Source organism: Colletotrichum scovillei (assembly GCF_011075155.1).
Source record: "Colletotrichum scovillei strain TJNH1 chromosome Unknown Contig00002, whole genome shotgun sequence".
Classification (NCBI taxonomy): Eukaryota; Fungi; Ascomycota; class Sordariomycetes; order Glomerellales; family Glomerellaceae; genus Colletotrichum; species Colletotrichum scovillei.
This window is the reverse complement of record NW_023336260.1, coordinates 2,803,723-2,821,134: the sequence shown is the minus strand read 5'-3', so window position 1 is coordinate 2,821,134 and position 17,412 is coordinate 2,803,723. Positions and strand designations below refer to the sequence as shown.

The 17,412-nt window shown below is 52.4% G+C and overlaps 1 protein-coding gene across 1 annotated transcript; it reads right to left on the bottom strand.

Annotated features, from left to right (window-relative positions):
• Positions 1 to 3,693: 3,693 nt before the first annotated feature.
• Positions 3,694 to 8,204, bottom strand: HER10_EVM0004733 (methyltransferase domain-containing protein). Its single transcript, XM_035482966.1, has 6 exons — positions 5,884 to 8,204; positions 5,710 to 5,803; positions 5,510 to 5,649; positions 5,371 to 5,442; positions 4,755 to 5,312; positions 3,694 to 4,678 (listed from the first exon to the last, which is right to left on the bottom strand). Exons 1-6 carry the CDS (start codon positions 5,904 to 5,906, stop codon positions 4,633 to 4,635), a joined length of 933 nt encoding a protein of 310 aa, XP_035337151.1. The 5' UTR covers positions 5,907 to 8,204; the 3' UTR covers positions 3,694 to 4,632.
• Between the last annotated feature and the right edge of the window lie 9,208 nt (positions 8,205 to 17,412).

The following is a 17,412-nucleotide window of genomic DNA, read 5'->3' as shown; positions in this document are numbered from 1 at the left end:
TGACATCCTTTCTGGACCGACGCCCCCTTTGTGCACTCCCCCTCCCTTCCCCCCTAGCTACACACACTTGAAACTTGGCGGCGGCGTAGCATAGAAGTATCAAGGTGCCGTCCAACAAGTATCCGGGCAAAAACGTTCCCCAGGGTATATATTCTTACCAGGAAAAGAATCCCACGAGTTAGCCTTACGGAACCCAAATGTTTGGGGACTTTGGTTTCCCCCCCATGTCTGGGACCCTTTTACCATTCCCTCGGGTCGGGATGGAAGAAGGGAACGAACAGACCGTTTTCATGACCCCTGAACATTGCCGAAATAGGGAAATGGTCCTCCCTCTGGGGGGAGGTATTGATGGTGGTCAGCAAGATCTGGTAGAGAAGCAAGTAGAATGTGTGAGAGTCTTGTGATCGCCTAGGAAACGAATATCAATTTGGTCAAGTCTTCCTGGCCGGTCTTCTTTTCTGTTGATTGATGGCCTATACATATTTTTTGTTTGGAGACCGTCATGACATTAGCAGGCGGTCTCGCCAGTACCTAGACCTGATGGACCATCCGGTAGTAATCGCGGGGCCTTGGTATCCGTGATGTATATGCTCTTTTCGGTAGGAATGGTACCGGATCATTATCTCTCCTGATCCTTCATATGGCCAAGTCAACCTCACTTTTACGCAAAGATGGGAAGAGGATATATCAATATTGAAATTGTATCTACGCCTTCGAAACTCGTTGCAAGTATCCTCGAGTGACGACCGTACATATCTGTAGTCAACCAAGTTCTCGGCCATGAAACTCGCAAATAACAGGTCACCCTATAGCTTCTCCACAAAGACAGAATACCCGATATGGCCCAACCAAGTCCCGAAAACGAGAAACCACAGGCGGCAAGCTCAACAGTAGTCGTCTTGGTTTTACTAGTCCTCGCCGAGAGAGCCGGTCTTCACTGCAGCAAATTTCGTCGAGAGTGTTTCTAATCTCACGACAAAGTCTCAGAACAAGAACCACAAAAGGCTCTGTCGTTAGTGAAAATACCTTAGCTGAAGGAGGCGAGACTGAGAATTCCCAGACAAGAACCCAATACCAAAATTTCTCTGGATCCAACGCAATGGATATCCCCTATCCCTCGCAGGCGGTAAAGAACGAAGGACCAGAAAAACGAACCCAACAAAACACACACCGCCGTATCGTGCATGACCACATCACTCAAGATCATTCGGTTCAGAAGCACCTCCAAAGCAAGAAAAATGTCTCGCCCACCTTCTCCTCACAACCAACACGCATGAAAGTTCCCCGGCACCGCTTCCGCCGTCTCCAAACCCAAAATCTTCTCGTTGGAAACCTCCCTGGCAGTCGGCCAACGCCCGTCCGCTCGCTCGCCCGCCCCTTCATGCATAACTCCCCCCTCCCTCCCCATATGCCCGTTGGCAGCATGGGAAATTTCGCGTCCCAGGTAATCGCATCCGCGATCCTACGAAAGAAACGCCCGAGAAGAAAGAAGCATAATACCAGAGGCTGGGGTGCCTCAATCCCCCATCCTTCCCATCGTCACCTCTCACCTACCTCTATGATCCTGCAGAGCCAGCTGTTCCCGCATGAGATGAGAAAGGTAGATCCCAGGCTCTGGGCTCCAGCGTGGCAGGGTCTCGTTGTAGGCGGCCCCTCATCACTCATCACCAAACCCCCCCGGTCCGAGGCCGAGGCCGATAATTGAGACCTAGACCGGTCTCGAGTTTGGTTGGGCAACGAGACAGCTTCCTGTGGAGAGACAATGAGAAAAAACAAAAAGAAAGCGCAGGGATAGAGGAGAGGAGGAGGAGAGAGGCCTTGCGGTGATGGACCGGTATGGGGAGGAAGCTTGGTACAAGTTTCCACAATCTTGCAGTACAAAGCTGTCTTTTTTCTCCCTCTTGCTCCTCTTCCTTACGCATACCTCGATGTGTAGGATTGGGCAGAAAAAACTAGCTCAATGCTCTTTTTCCTTTTCTACCCGAACCACTCATCTCGAGATCCGTGTTCCCGGATCCGGGCATCGGGCGTTCGATGGGTGCCCAGATACATCAGAAGAGGGGGGACTAAGGTCTCAAAAAGGGAGGGACAGTAGTGATAAGTATAAAGAAGTGTGAGTGTGTGCTCGCATGCATATGAAGTACAAGTGTGTGTGTGGAGAGCGAAGAGGGGGCAGAGAGAGGTTTGAGAAGGGGGGCGCAAGGCTGGGTGTACAGTACATCGTACTTTGTAGCGTATCATAAGGAGATCCGCCAATCCAGCCAACATGTGGACTGCAGGCTCGGGGCGGCGGGATTCCTCTCCGTCATGCAAGTCGTACGTCGAGGGTACATGTAGGTTGCTGGCTTGATGCGGGTCGGGGCGTTGGTTGGCAGCCTTAACGGAGAGGGCACGTTTGCCCAACTTCACCTCGGAGAAAGAGCGTGTCCTGTCTCCCGGTGCAAGCAAGATCATCCAGAAAAAAGAGCCGAGCCGGAGACAAGCAAACTAAAAAGAATCAACGATCTTGAGCTACTGTAGACGGCCCATGCAGGACATTGGATACTATCAGCAAGGGATCCGTACCTCATCAAACGTGGTCGATCACCAGGAAGATGAAGGCACAGCCCTTGGTGCATCCTCGCCTGCAACGTGTCGCCATGGGACAACAGCATGAGGCAGCCGAAAAGAAGGTTGGCTCGCAGCATGAGACCCATCCCACGACGCTCAGGTTCCCCATCTCATTGACTATCGGTGTGCCGTCTCCTACATACGTTGCCTTGAGAAGGGTTCATTGCTTTGCTGTTCAAATGTTGGCAGACACAGCGAAGTTCCTATCTTGGCCCTCGCACGATGCAGCTGTTGCCCAACCTGGCAGGGCTCAACGAAGGACTGTAACGTTGTCAGTGCAATATCCCATTGGCGGAACGGGGAAGCGGGAGCAAGAGCAACCAACAGACCAACAAGAGATGGGGGCAACAGGGGTAATGGAATGATGCGGATGGGCATGCGGGAGCCATGTAAACCAGCGTGATGATGTGGAGATGGGTAAGGGAACAATATCTAGCTGTCGACCAATCTTGGCTCTATTATCGTGTCTAGTGCAGTTGATTTTGTCGAACTGTGAAGGAATGTAGAAGGGAAATGACAAACCCTCCTGGCCGCATAACGTTTGCTAACGACCGTTGGCACCTTCCACTTCCACTCAATCTGTGATTCGCGACATAGACGATTCGTTCGTGGTAGCACTGGGAGCGTGACTGGACTTTTTCTTGAGTCGCCATCAGAGCTGGCCGGGTCGCCTCACCTGTAGCCGAACTCTGAAAGGGCTGCTCTTGTGGTTCTTGATTTGGATTATCGTCCATCATGACCAGATTCTATTTATATATATATATATATCATAATATGGTAGGTAGAGGGAAGAAACATAGCGGCCGCACATATCAGCCCCTGCGCTGCGGACGTGACAGCCATCCCGATTAACATTGGTCATGCCAAAAGACATGACGTGCAATACTCCGCTGACCGACATGCCCGTACTGGCCACTCTTCTCATCGCGCCCTCTTGCAATCCGGAGGAGCGTGCATAAGGAATTTCAACGCCCCAAGCCTGAGTCTGCTCCATGCCGAAAGAGAGCAGAGTATGCACTACGCAAAAAACACGGCCCAACTGCAATGCTGCCAAGCCCGCGCCGCCATCAACTTTTGGTTAATCCCGGCCCATTTTCTTCCCCGCCGATGAATCCGTACACAAAAAAGAATATGATGTAGTAACAAGAGAGGCGTAGCGACTATGACTATGTGCTGATTGGCAACAATGTTGTTTGCGCTCGTGTGCTACCTTGGATTTGACATTGTAGCTCAGAGATAGAGCGTATGCTGGGAAAGGCCAAGACAAAAAAATAAGGGGCCGCTTCGCGGAGCATCGAACTCGATCTGTGACTGCCGAGCCTGCGAAACATAAGAAAAATAAAAGGAGACAACATGGCAGAGAACGTCCGAGGATACCAAGACAGCGTAAAGAGAAAAGCAGAACTTGATTGCATGTTTTGATGCATTCCTCATCGTGTCCATATACGCTTGGCCAGAACAAAGCAGAAGAGTTTGCCGAATCGAGTGGTAGGCGGTACTCTGCAGGGGCGTCCCAAGCTTCGAGGAGAGCAAAACGATGAAGCCCGTGAGACGATTTGGGATAATTGGTAGTCTGGAGCTCCCGATCTTGCCAGGCTTGATCTGCGCTTGGCCAGACCGAGAAGTGAAGGCGTATCTTGGTAAGGGAGAAGAAAACGAAGCGAACTTTCGGTACTCCCACGACGTACAGTAGATAAGTTTAATGGACAAGTTATTCGACAAAACGTCGCATAGGTAGCAGCAAAGTACGCTTGCTTGTTGGCAGGACGGCACCAGAGCGACTAAGTCGCACGTCTGACATTCAAGTAGACGAAGAGTGATGGTACAGAAGACAAATCACTCCGACGTTCCGCTTGAGGTGTCTTGCTTTGGCGATGCGGTATCGAATGTTACTAGCTTGCCTCGTCCCGTGCTAAACATGAGTATGCGACGGGAGGGTGACGGCAGGAAACTCGCCAGCAGTCTGCCCCCATCCTGTGAGACGTGACGTAACCCTCGGTAGTCTGAGTGACCACTCTTGAATCATTGGGTTTGCCTTGGAATTGGTCTCCTTGCCGTCCAAACAAACCTGCGTCCGGCAATCAGTACTCTGCATCATAAAAAGCTGGGAGCTACTAGACGGTAGTCTGCAGGCGGTAACTTACATTCTGCAGTAAGCATGAACATTGAGTCGACAGATTTCCTTCTTGAGATCGTCGACCAGTCTGTCCACATCCTGTCTCGGCCAGCCTTCCACCCGAATAAAGGGCGCAAGCGTGAGGCCTTCCAAGCAATGCGTAAGGCCGAGATTGAACCATCTACCCAGCTCTTCTTCCATCGGGTTCTGGCTCCACGGGTTCGTTGGTAGTCTAATCATCTTCTCGGTGATGTCTGTAAACCCTGCAGCATGGAGCTCCTTTTTCGTGTCGATTATATCGATAGGTTGCCCGTACCTGTGCATCACACGCGGAAAGTTCTCACCCCAAAAGACGAGAGGCGATTCAGGCGCGAGAGTGTTGTCGTCGCTGCGAGGAATCCATTCGATTTCCACCTGCTCAATGTAACCTCCGGGCTTGATGTGCCTGAATGACTTCCTGTACAGGTCTGGCCAATCTCTTATGGAACCAAGCAGCATCTGGATATGAACCAGATCAAAGGTTTGTTCCGGGGCTGGTAGTGGCGCCTCCACGTCGGCTCGCTCGAACCTTACACATGTAGGGATCCTGCAATACGATGAGCTTTCGTTACGAAGAGCGGTAGAAAAGGAGATGCAGAACATACAGCTTGGGCTGGATGAGAGAAAGATCGAGCCCCAAGACCTGAGCCTTTTGATCTTCGTTTACATATAGCTTACTATGGTGTGATAGTGTCAGCAAGTCTAGGTTCTAGCAGTCGGCGCACGGAGGGTGGATAATCTTACTCGCCCACGTCGATCGCCCAAATGCCAGTGCCCGTCCCGAGGTCAAGGACATGGGGTTTGGCGGGCAGAGGCACTTCCCAAAGGCCCCCTCTTGCCTTGGTTATCAGATGGTGGAAGATGTCTAGCCTGTCTTTCTCAAGCTTCGCAATGAGTTAGCATGAGGAAAGATTCACCGCGGCGAGGAATCATAGGTAATCTACCTCGTCGACAGGAAAAAGATACCGCCCGCGTCCGAATGAGCCATACTGGCGGCCATGCTCAGTGTAGTCAGGGTACTCAGTACCAACAGTCCCACTGTACATGGCACGTTAGCGCTGTATCCTGATGGTGCCCAGAGCAGCAATGGCACTGTCGTGTTTGGCATCATGACATACCCGTTTTGTGACATTGTTACCATGCGAAAGGCAACCTGGATCGAAATTATTTGCCGACTGTGGTTGATTTCTAGTCTGTCTCCGGGACTTGCATCAACAGATGACGGGCGATGCGCGTAAAAGCAGCAGGTCGACCTATCACCAACGTCCAAAAACTAAGAGAGTGCTGCTATGTCTGAGCTTCTTGCAACACTGCCGGCGTTTCGTCTCGTCGCGGTACAGTGACGGTGTTGGCTTTTGCAAGTTAGTAAATTTACGATGAAGTTCGCGTCCGCAGGAATAAGAGATGGATCATGGGCTGATAGGCAAGGTGTGAAGTGAAGCTGGTGACTTTGAAACATGAAAAGGGGATTGGACCTGGAGAAGTGGAATCGAGCAGCGGGCAATTTAAAGTGTGCGTGCAGTAGTAAGTCTTGAATGGGAAACGAAACGAAATGATGGTCGCAGTGCAGGCGGCTGCAAGTCGATGGGAGCACACACTGATGGCATCCAGGGAATCACACAGTCAGTACGACTGCCTTTTATGGAGAAATGTGACCTGAGCAGCAGCCCCGTCTCATGTCATGAGGGTTGGTACCGGGAACGAGGGAAACGACAGACGGCCAAATGTAACAGACGCCAGTCGGAAAAGGGGGTAAAGGCAATGAAGGAGGCATTGATCAAGCCAGAGTCTTCTTCCTGCGTCTGAGCTGGGCGACTCCTACCAGCTTCTTGTATTTCCAAGAGAATTGCGTCGGAACGTAGGTAGCCAGGCGCCTCTCTTACTCAAGACCGACGCCATCACACACATGGCGTTGTTCACCACAACAATAATGCACATGAGACACTCTCTTCGACCAGGCCACGCTTGCACTTGCACTTGCGTCGACCAACACATACCCGCGAGCGCGCGCCTACATCGGATCGAACGCATCCTTCTGCATTTGGGTGATTATGGTCCCTTCGGTGTACAATAATAACCTTGCTGGCGCGACACTCCAACTTAATGCCCAGCCAACACTACGACTGGAGAAGATGCGACCAAAAAGAGAGTGGGAGAGACAGGAAGAGCTGCGGAACAGCTGTTGCCCTCCGTAGCGGTATGGATGGTGAAAATGACATGGGTCGAGGTGCAGCAGGTTAGGGCAGAGGAGAGGGCCGAATGCTGGGCCTTGACAGCGTACCGGTACATGTACCTGCATGTAAACGGTCGCAGCATCAGCCTGCTCGAAGCTGGGGGTGTAAGGGAATTGTGCAGAATGCATGTGTGCAACTGTGTCTGTTTGTGGAGAGGTAGGCTCATCTTGTCCACGTAACCAATCCTAGGTTTCTTCTTGATATGCTGCGGAAGGGGAGGGCTAGATAGGGAATGAGGCAGAAGCATTCTTCAAGGACCAAAATGTCATTGAAGTTCGTAACGTGGATACAAATAAGGCATCCCTCATCGCGGCGGTTATCCAGAGGCAGGCAGGCAAATTGAACAGGTGACATGTGGTCGGGTTGGTCCAGAGAACAGGTGTGACGACGAAAGGAAAGCAGACAGCGATTGACGTACATTTTGTTTGGGACGGAGAGCGAGGTTTCTTCCACGACCGCTTAGAACGTCGAGCGAGTCAATTGATGTCGCACAACGAGTTGGAGAGGTTGTGCAGACCCGGTCCAGTGCTGCGGTACTCGGCGTCTTTCTCGTCGTGTGCAGATTGGCCAGGAAATCGATAGGTTGCGAAACGACGAGAGGCGTCGCAGAAGGCGAGAAGCCGTTGGTTGGGTCGGGCTGGGTTGGGGTTGGAGTTTCAGAGCGACCTCGACTTTCTGCGTCGATATCTTGGCGATGAGATGGGCCGACTTGGAAATTATAAGGTAAAGGACGTAATAAACCTAGCCAAAATGAGAAGAGATCGAGGCGATAGCTGAAGCTGTCCAGCCGACTTGAGATGCAAGGACACTGATAATAGGGCGGTAAAATTGGCCAAGATTCGCGGTCAAGGCCCAGATCAAAGGCCGAGGGCTGAGGTTTCGAAGTGTGGTTCTGGTTGTGGTCGTGGGCGAGGACGCTGCAGGGTGACGAGATGTGATGCAAGTCGACACGGGCGAGACGAGCTTCAAGTCTCCGTTGGGCAGGTTGGGTCAGGTCGGGTTCGTTTTGGCGACGGGCGGGAGCGGGAGCAGCAGCAGCGATCTGATGGGATGGGATGTATGGAGTAAAAGAAAGAGAAGATGTAATCCAGCAGAAAGACAAGGGAGGTAGGGATGCTCGCTCTTCTCTGTAGTTGTATAGAGGGCAGAACCGCTGGAGCAAGCAAGGAGCTCCTGACTAGGGGACCTGACGACGAGGAAAGGTGGTAAACCACGGTGGGTGAGGTACAAATAGTCGGTCGTGTGGACTACAGTCGTACTGCGGCAGATGTGCCTTTACGTCTCCCCACGACGTTGTGAGGGGGGACCCTGGACTGGACTCGATCAAGTGAACAAGCGAGGACGGAGTGATGCAGATGGAGAGAAAGACAGCTTCTCTGTTAGTCCCTCCTAGTTGTGGCTAGCTGGCTCGCTGGAAGTCCCGGGTGTTGGTGCTTGTCTTTCTGTGCTTTGGCCCTAGAACGTTTCTAGAGAACAAGTGGTGGCGTGTGCGTATGTGTGTGTGTGTATGCGTGTGTACGTGCACCGGCAGGTGTGAGGTGTAATTGTAGTATCCGTATGCAAGGTCAACGCGGGTATCTGAAGGCTTTGAAAGTCAACGTCGTCAAGTACTTGTTGGTGGGGGAGTCGCGTCAAGCAAGTCTAGCTTTAGAGTGGGCGGACCGGCGGACAAACGGTGGCGGCGCCTACGACGCTTTCTATGAGGTCTGTGGGTGGAAGAGGTGTGAAATGCAGACAGAGCAGGGACTTTCGGATTGAAGGCTAGGCTGCCGGATGGTATTGAATATCGGCTCTTGAGAAGAGAAATGTCGCAAGGTAATCGTAGACTAGAGTTTGCTCTCCGCTTCCCGTAGCTCGGGGGATCGTCCGCTGTTAAGTAGAATTAGTGGGTTTCTTCATCGTCATCTTCTTCTTCTGTTTCTGTCTTTTCCACAGATACCTCTCTCCTTGTCCTCGCGCAAGTGTGTTCTGCCCCCTCCCTGTTCCTGGCGCTGGTGCTGGCGCATGCAATTCCCATGGTTGCTGTGGGATTTTGGGTTGATGCCACCCCTGCCTGGAAACTTGAGGACGCCCGATGTGATGGAGCTGGAGCTGGAGCTGGGACTGGAGCTATAACTGGAGATGATGACTTGTAACGTGAAGGCGGGAAAACGCTGATGGACAGCGGGCTGGTGTAATTGCGCTTCCAGGGTCAGTTTCTTCTGTGGACTTCCAGAGCCTTGCCTGTGTCATTGTCGTTGGTCTGTCCGTGGCTTGTCGCCCATCGAAAGGCCTAGCTTTCCACTCGTCCCACTCCATCTGTCTCCATTTCACCATGTCACTTTTTCCCTTGAGAAAAGCACCCCAGGCTCTTCCAACCCCAGCCCGCCATGGATCATGACACTTGGATAAAAAGCACGGAAAATGCGGAAAGGGGGCTTGTCTCCTACCTGGAAAGCATTCTTAACCCTGAGCAGGGCCTCCGCGTAATATAATGGATGAAGAAGATTTCGAGAAGCCAGTTCGGACCAGCTCGAAGATGGGCAAGGTATCCGTACTCCGTAGGCCAGATGTGCGAGGAATGCAAAACCGAGTCCGTGTTCCTCAGCTAGCCGGGGTGTTGCACAGACATACAGCGCCGTGATAGGTGACTGGAGGGAGCGAAATCGAGCTGGCAGAAGACGACTTGCAGCGGGAGATGGGAATGCAAGACAAAGCGCCTGATGGACCGCAGCTTCATACGCGGCAAATTCGATGTGAGGTAGCTTGTTCGTACCACGCGGTATGCGGGCTCAATTGGTTGAGAAGTTGAGGTGAGGTACCTTGGGGTGGAGGATCATGAGATGGATGTAAGGTAAGGTAAGGAGGGTAGGTGAATGAAGACAAGTCAAGGAAGGCGAGGCGTTGGGGTCTGTGCTCCAACGAAGGCGATGGAAAATAAAGGGGAAAGAGGTGGTGGGTGATGGAGGAAGGTAGCACACACGATGTGGAAGCACGGAAGGTGCGAAAGGAAAACTTGGAACTCTCCTTCTGGATCATCCCGTCCTAAAGTATCTTCCATACCTTGTACCCAGCTCCAATGTTTAAGTCTCTTTCCTCCTTATTCTTCTTGTTCACTCCGCCTCTTCATCTTACCTAGGTACCTAAGGTAAGGTACGGATTCCCAACCTTACAGACATTGACCGACTACTGACGACTGACGACTGACGACTGTCTACTACCTAGTCTCTTTGAGTCTTGTGGACTTTTCTACCTCTTCTACCATGGTTAATTAAGACCAAATTGTCAACAACCCTCGGCGGTTCGTTGCTTAGTTCACTTTCAAGCATTGCCTTGAGTTGCGTGTCTCACTGCCTCTACCCTTCTTTCGTGCTCTTCACCGACTCTGTTCTTTCTTTTGCTCTCACTCCCGGTCTCTCCTCTTCCCATCCCACGTTGCCATTACCCATCTTTCCTTCCGTTCCATAACATGCCCCTCAAAGTTTCCTGCCCTACCTATACTTAGCTTTTTGCAACCCTAGTCTAGCACAAAGAAAGAGTACGTATCTCGAAGTACATGTTCAATATCTGTACATGGATGGGCAGATTCAACTTGGACCAAGTCGGCATAGCCTGCGATAGACCTGCCTTGCCAAAATGGCTCTAGCGTACGGCAATCAGCGTCACTGTAGGAGCGTCTTCAACTGCACTCTCACTCTGCGCCACACAGCACTGCTTGCTGAGGTAATTACATACAAGTGAGAGATGCGGCGGTGGCCACTCCGCATGACCAAACACTGTTCCAACTCTTCTCTTTTCACCATTTGTTTTTGTCTTCTCCTCGTTCATCTTCATATCTGGGTTTAATACTCCCGTGACAAAGAGCATAAGGTTTGACCTGTCACCCCGAGTCTTCGACTGATTCGACCTGAGACCAAGTCCAACGACCCCAGCCGCGTCCATTCCCCAGCCCGATGCTTCGACTCTCAACCAGGCGTCTGTTTCGCCCGTCCAGCCTCCCTCTTTGTGTTTTACTCTTACGCAGTACGTAGGTACCTGGACTGCGGCGCTACTGTACGTCTACCAGTAGGGCAGGTTTGGTGGAGAGGGTCAGGGGGTCAGTATCCGCCCGCCTATTTCAGATTCCCACCCTCATGTTCCTTCACCCATTACCCATTACCCACAACGTACTCCATACACTAGTGCTGGACCTATCCGTACTGGGTATCTGTATGGGTAGCCAGGCAGACAGGATCATCAAGGCAAGCAAGCATCGTGTGCGACCTGGCAATCTGGTTTTCGATGTGTATCAAAGGCCGGACTCCATGTGTCGAAAACCTCACCCAGTTGGGGGTACGTATCTAAAGACGGATATCTTAGGTACTTCAAGGTAGGGTCCGTACCTTAGGTAGGTGCTCAACCACCTCATTCCAAGTTGGTCCGGGCTTCGTCCAGTCAACCGAGATCACGTATTGGCACTTTTCCAGTCGTACGGACCCAAATACCTCCTGTTCTTAAGGTACTCCGTACTGAGCAGCTCAGAGACGTAAAGTCATATCACCCTGCTCTTCTCCCTAGTGGCGTCCAACAGAGTTCCCAAGGCTTGCGGCCTTGACGACAAGCCATGGGCTGCCAGCGACAGCTTTGCACGGCGGTTGGTCTTAGTGCCCGTCCACTGTGTCTTGGTGATCCCTTGCAAAAGCCAGGTTGTGCTGGCCGGGGTTCCACGGTGTACTGCGTAGAAACAGTTGGGAGCCCTGGAGGAAGCCTTGTTCCCGCTTCACCCCGGCCACATTTTGGAAATATACCCTGCAAGCCATCTTGAGGGGGGAAGCCCCCCCTTGGCCCTTGGCCCCCCACCTACTGGCCCCTTGTGTCTCTTCCCGCGCCCCCATTTTCATCGCGCGTTCCTCCGCTCGATCCTGATTCGGTGAAACAAGATGGATTCGGTTCAACGAGTTGAGCATTCTGGCATGGTCGCATGGGTCTCATGGGTCTCATGGGTAATAAATGTGCAGTAAAGCAAACGCACTCTGTGCGAAGCTATCAGCGGGCCGGCGCTGGGCACAAGACTGTTTCTGTAAGTATAGGCTCGCATCTAGGTATTGGATCCGTACTTCCTCGCCTGTCAGTGTCAGTGTCAAGCGTGTCAAGCAACTTGGCGTACCTTATCGAGTCGTTCGGATGAACGCTGGGAAATGGGAGGGACAACCTCAAAGTCTCCTCTTTGTCAATTTGCTGCTTGGTCGGCCCATCTTTACCATATCTTCGCCTGGTTCACTGTGGTTTCCTTTCTTAAAGAAAGCACAAGCATTGCTCAGAGCGGGCGGTCATGAACTGGGACATGACCTGGGGTAGGACTTGCCCCGTTTCTACGTGGACGTCCTCTAAGTGCCTGCTTCCTCTCCGTCATTCTTTCCTTTCCCGACCTCCAACGTTGCTGCCACTGTTTATCCGGCTTGGATACGTATTTGCTCATTCAGCAATCCTTGCACCTCTTTGCATCAGGTACCTTCATCATCAAGAATTTCCCCTTTGGTTCTCATGCTTGAGTTCCATTTTTGTATTCCAATCAACAACATCCCCTGGGTGACGATGCGTCTAGCACATCCATCATTCAGTCAACTAGCTCTGCCCCATTACCCGCACCCAAACCAACTTCTCGCTCTGCATGCCTGGCCGCAAGAGACTCTACTGCCAACAATCCGCGGATTTAACAGCTCAATTATCAACTGATCCAGGATACAAGGCTGTGGTACATCCACTCTACTTGTCTCAAGGTTCGAGACATGCTCGCTGAATACTCCTTCTCGAGTTCTCCGACACAAGACGGAACGCTTCCGGAGATGCATGGTAAAAGGGTACGCATTACAGCAGTATCTCGCGATGCCATCTTTTTACACAGTGGCCTTGATTAATTGTCTTGGGCTATCACCTCCATGTTCAACATCGCAGACTCTCACAGTATGCATTCCTCCAAGAACGTTAAGAGAAGGGTGGCACGATCATGTCCAGGTCATCTGCCTGAATCGAGCCGGAAATCTGACGCTGCGACAAGTCAGCAACCAGACCATACGCCGTCCATTCTGAGACCACGATATCCTTACGAATACGGAGCCAATAAGTGACCCAAGGATCCACCCGATTTCCTCTCGACGGCCACCGCCTGATTATGTTCAGAAGCCCATATACTTAGCTCTTCGCGGAGGCCGCTCAGACATGTGCTTGAGCACAGGTTGAACACCTGAAGACAAAAGACGGCGACCAGGAAATGGGCTGTACTTTTGCACAGCTTGTCGCAGGAAGCAGCCAGAAATATCAACAACCCAGGCAAAGTCCACCTCTACCATGAGGTCTCCAACTATAGCGTCAGTATTGGCGGTGGGGAATTATTGCGATAATTCTTCCTACACGGTGCGTGCTGCCATCCGGAATGCGGCCCCCTTAACAAGTAAGTGTCTTGAGAAACCTCAATCCCGCACACAGTGGCCAGCATCACACAAGTCTCATTCGTCCTGGCTAGGAATGGCGTCCCTGACATGGTACAGGTTCCTGTAACGGCCCTGTTCACGGAGCTTTTAATGATATCTACCAAATCCTTACAATGTCCACGTTCCACACCGTCGTGCGCATACCGTTTCCTGAATTTGCAGGGATGACGTCGTGGCACCCAGCTTCTCGGAATTTCCACCCCCCCTTACCTCGCCCAAGCTGGCAACAACTTTGCCGGAACGCGGACGAATCCTGCGAGTCTTACACCACCTTGTTCGCAACTTCGCATTACGTACCGCAGTAAATAGGAGGAGAACTATCTTGCGCCTCCGGATGTCTCCGAATTTACCGCGAAAGCATTACTTCATCCATCATGACAGCATATGTCTGGAGTCATAACTTCACCAAAATACGACCTTTTCAAGACAGCTTCCAGTGGTCCAATAAGTCATGAGTTGTCAGAGACACACCAACCGCGGGACTGGTTCTCTCTTGAAGATGTTCCCGAAATTCGAGCACGTATCCGAATAACTAGCTTGAGCCTGCAGCGAAGCGGTGTAAAGCGGTAGGCTGCTGATATTAGCCAATTGAATACTAGGCTGACGACCAGTGCAGACCGGGGCATGATGCCTGCTTGTATCCCAGCCTGCAATGAGCACATGGCTTTTGGAACCAAAGGACTGGATCTTATCTGCGGCCCCCTCATCGTCCGCCCTTTTGTTTCACTCTGGAGCGAGAATTCCCGTCGTGTGTACCACGAGAAATGAGAGTTCTCAGACGGTTTCTACGTACATGGAAAAGGGATCCGTGGACTCGAGAGACTAAGAATGTGTGTATCGCCGTGGCTCTCAAAGAATAGAACGACACCACCGGACCAATGAGGCCTTGCATCAACGGTGCCACTGGCAACATACCGCTCCTTCACGGCCACGGCCATATCACGGCCATGTATTCGCGTGGCGCTAATTGCCCTTTACCTCACAGATACGGATGCAAATCCCTGGGTATTAGACACACCTCTTGTGCCCAACACTTCCAAGATGTAGTCCCAGGAGCCTGGGCACACCTGTACAGTACCAAGCAGCCATTAAACCCCGCCTACAGCGGCAAACGGGTCTTAATCCATTTCCAGCGCATGTTACCAACCTCCTTGAAACGGCATCACAGGAATCGTTGACAGGGGCCTTGGAATGGCTTTAGTCTTACTAGGCTATACAGACGGAGTCGAGTGCGAATAAACGAATCACAGTGCACTTTTGCAGCGGCCGACTCGATCCCTGGGTGTCGAGGTCCCATGTCCAAGGGGTACGAATCACCCGAAGCCACGGTTCCAATAGCCTGGGACCGATCGGCACCAGCGGTGTTATTTCCAGGAGATGGGGGCGGTCGAGGAGCTACCCTGGCCACCTTTGTCTGTTCGCCTTTAGCACAAGTACTCTCCGGATGGTTTCCCTGCAATCTTTGTCCTGCGAGGTCCCAGCCCGGAAAAGTGTGGAGGCGTTCGAGCCGCCTACCTGGGCTCACACGGATGGTTACAGTCACTGGTCAATGAAAGTATCAGTGGCACGCCTGCCCGAGTCCTTAGCAGTCGAAATTGGACTCGCGATTCTTTCCAGCATGGTCGTGTTGGACCGAGACGATGGATGGGCTGTGTCTTGGTCCTAGCTGGGTGATTGGTCGTTGCTGGCTCGGTTCCACGACTTTCCCGCTTATGTTCGGGGCTGCATACCAAAACATCCCGGGGTCCGTGGTAATGTCTGAGGCTGATGTCGGGGTTAGATGAGCTGGCAGCAGTGATGACGCTCCTCGACCCTTGACCCCTGAGACTAACGACCCGACACTCTGGTTCTGCATTTGCCCGCTACTCACCCCGGCGTCAGCCACGACGGCGGAAGCCTGTCAACTGAGTCACAACCTCACAGTCTGGGCGGGAAGAACAACAAAAGGAAGACGAGTGGGCCTATGTGCGAAGCCGAGCCTCCGCGGACGACACGCTGCGAGAATTCCAAGCATCTCCTATCTTGTCGTGTTCCAATTTGCCGGGTTGGCGAATCCTTGCCCTGAGCCAGAGCAGGGTGCATTTGCTCACACACCATACACACACGCGCGCGCACCACAGTAACTCTCGCTCAACCGGAAAATGACGAAGACCAGCCGGTACCAGAGCAATGGAATGATTAATGTCAGGAAGCACCCTCCGCCTGCTGACTGAGGTATCAACTAGTCTCGAGACCTCAGGTGGTATGGACGGCGCCAAACCTTAATCGAACATGATCGGTGACATGGAGGGACTTTTGCAACCAACTTCTGGCCGCCTGGAGGGCTAAGCGTCTAGACATGACGGTCAAAATTTAACTCGCTCGAGCTCGAGTCATCCGAGTCTTCCCCGCACTTTGAATCCATCTGAAGTTACTCGTAATTGTCAGTCAGAGGCCAGAGCTTGATCATGGCTCGACATTGAGGCGAATAGTTCAAGGCCAGAGGCGGTATAACGATCGCCTGGAGCTCAGGGCGATAGTGCACTGTAGTGCCTTGAGGGGCCGCCATTTCTCCGCGAACAGGATATCTGCACCGACGTCTCTGTCAAGCAAACGGGGCAAATGCTTCTGGCGGCCCTACAGAGTACCATTCGCCATGGAGGGATCCAAACAGTTGAAGTTGGAGCTACCGCATATCCGCGCTGTTGCTGTACTGTATACGAAAAGCATTCGGATATCGTCCAGCCATACTCCGTACAGATAGACGTTGGTTACATCGTCTGACGAGCCAGGCAGGCATCGGTGTTGACGCGCAGCAGTCGAGCATCCAACGGGGTTCGGCGGGCATCCTAGTCTTTGCCAGGTCGCTGCATAACGGCAACAAGGGTTTGCTCATTGGCAATTTTTTGACCCATCCAGACAAGCAAATGGATTGATTGCCTATTTCTATGTACTCAACCCCTGCCACCCTACGTGCCTACCTAGACTAACGGGCCTTGGGGACTGGTCACCCAACGCACCTGAATCTTTCCATCCTTCCCTATAGAATGGCGGAAGCCAATGTACTCCGAATCAACTTGGCATGGTTCAACCCTGATGAACAGTCTGGGTCAGGTATTCGGCAGTTGACGCGCCAAAAGAGAACGGTTCGTCCAGATTACCTGCGCAATCCGGTAGGCTTCAGTCTTCAACCAAGCCAGGTTTGACGTAGGCTGTCATCAACGGATAGCCAGATCTTGTCACACAAGTGGCGTGCAGGCAGCAGGGCAACATTCCTGAGGCTATAGTGGCGACCACCGCTGCACATCTTGGAGACAGAGGACTGAAAACCAGGGTGCTGTTCACCGGAGCCTCTAGGACAGGTTCAGCGAGGTTACATCAAGTTGGCTCCCTTTCACTTGATCCCATGCTATCACAGCAGCGGTCAGGACTCGCAGGGCGGCTATGGCTGGGTACCGCCGTTGAATCTTGCCTGCCGATCATAATGCGTCAAGAGGATAGGCGATCTGCTGCGCCGCCAACGCCGGCGCAAAGGCGCAACATCGAATTTCTGTTGGAGAACAGGCTGAGCTAATCGCCTCACAATGTGCATCCTAGATCCTTGCTTGGTCGATACTCCGTCCTCAATGCGGTGAACCACCCGTCACTTAACGACACCCAAATGGCACCGAATACGATTGCAATCTGCGGCATGATGATCACGCAGACAGCGCAAGTGTGACCTGGCAAAACAATCAACAGGACCGCGGCACAGTCCAGCGGCAATCTACCACAGCACGGCCATGGGCCGGAGTCACAGCCGCTCACTCCAATTAGACTCCTTCTCCTCAAAGTAGCAAACTGAAGCCGGTGCGAGAAACGACGAACAACAAAATTCCCGAGCGAAGCTGACCGACAGGGAATGCGATCCCAGACGCCATCCTGCAATAGCGGTTCCGAGCTCTCGGGTCCAGCTTCTGCGCCAGCACGCCCTGTCCTCTAGTCT

Bases quoted from the DNA above. Each gene is read 5' to 3' on its own strand.
- HER10_EVM0004733 (XM_035482966.1), bottom strand. From the start codon at position 5,906: ATGGTAACAATGTCACAAAACGG. The intron at 5,804-5,883 runs GTATGTCATGAT...TGCCATGTACAG, and splicing joins GTAACAATGTCACAAAACGG to TGGGACTGTTGGTACTGAGT. The intron at 4,679-4,754 runs GTAAGTTACCGC...TGCCGGACGCAG, and splicing joins GTTCATGCTTACTGCAGAAT to GTTTGTTTGGACGGCAAGGA.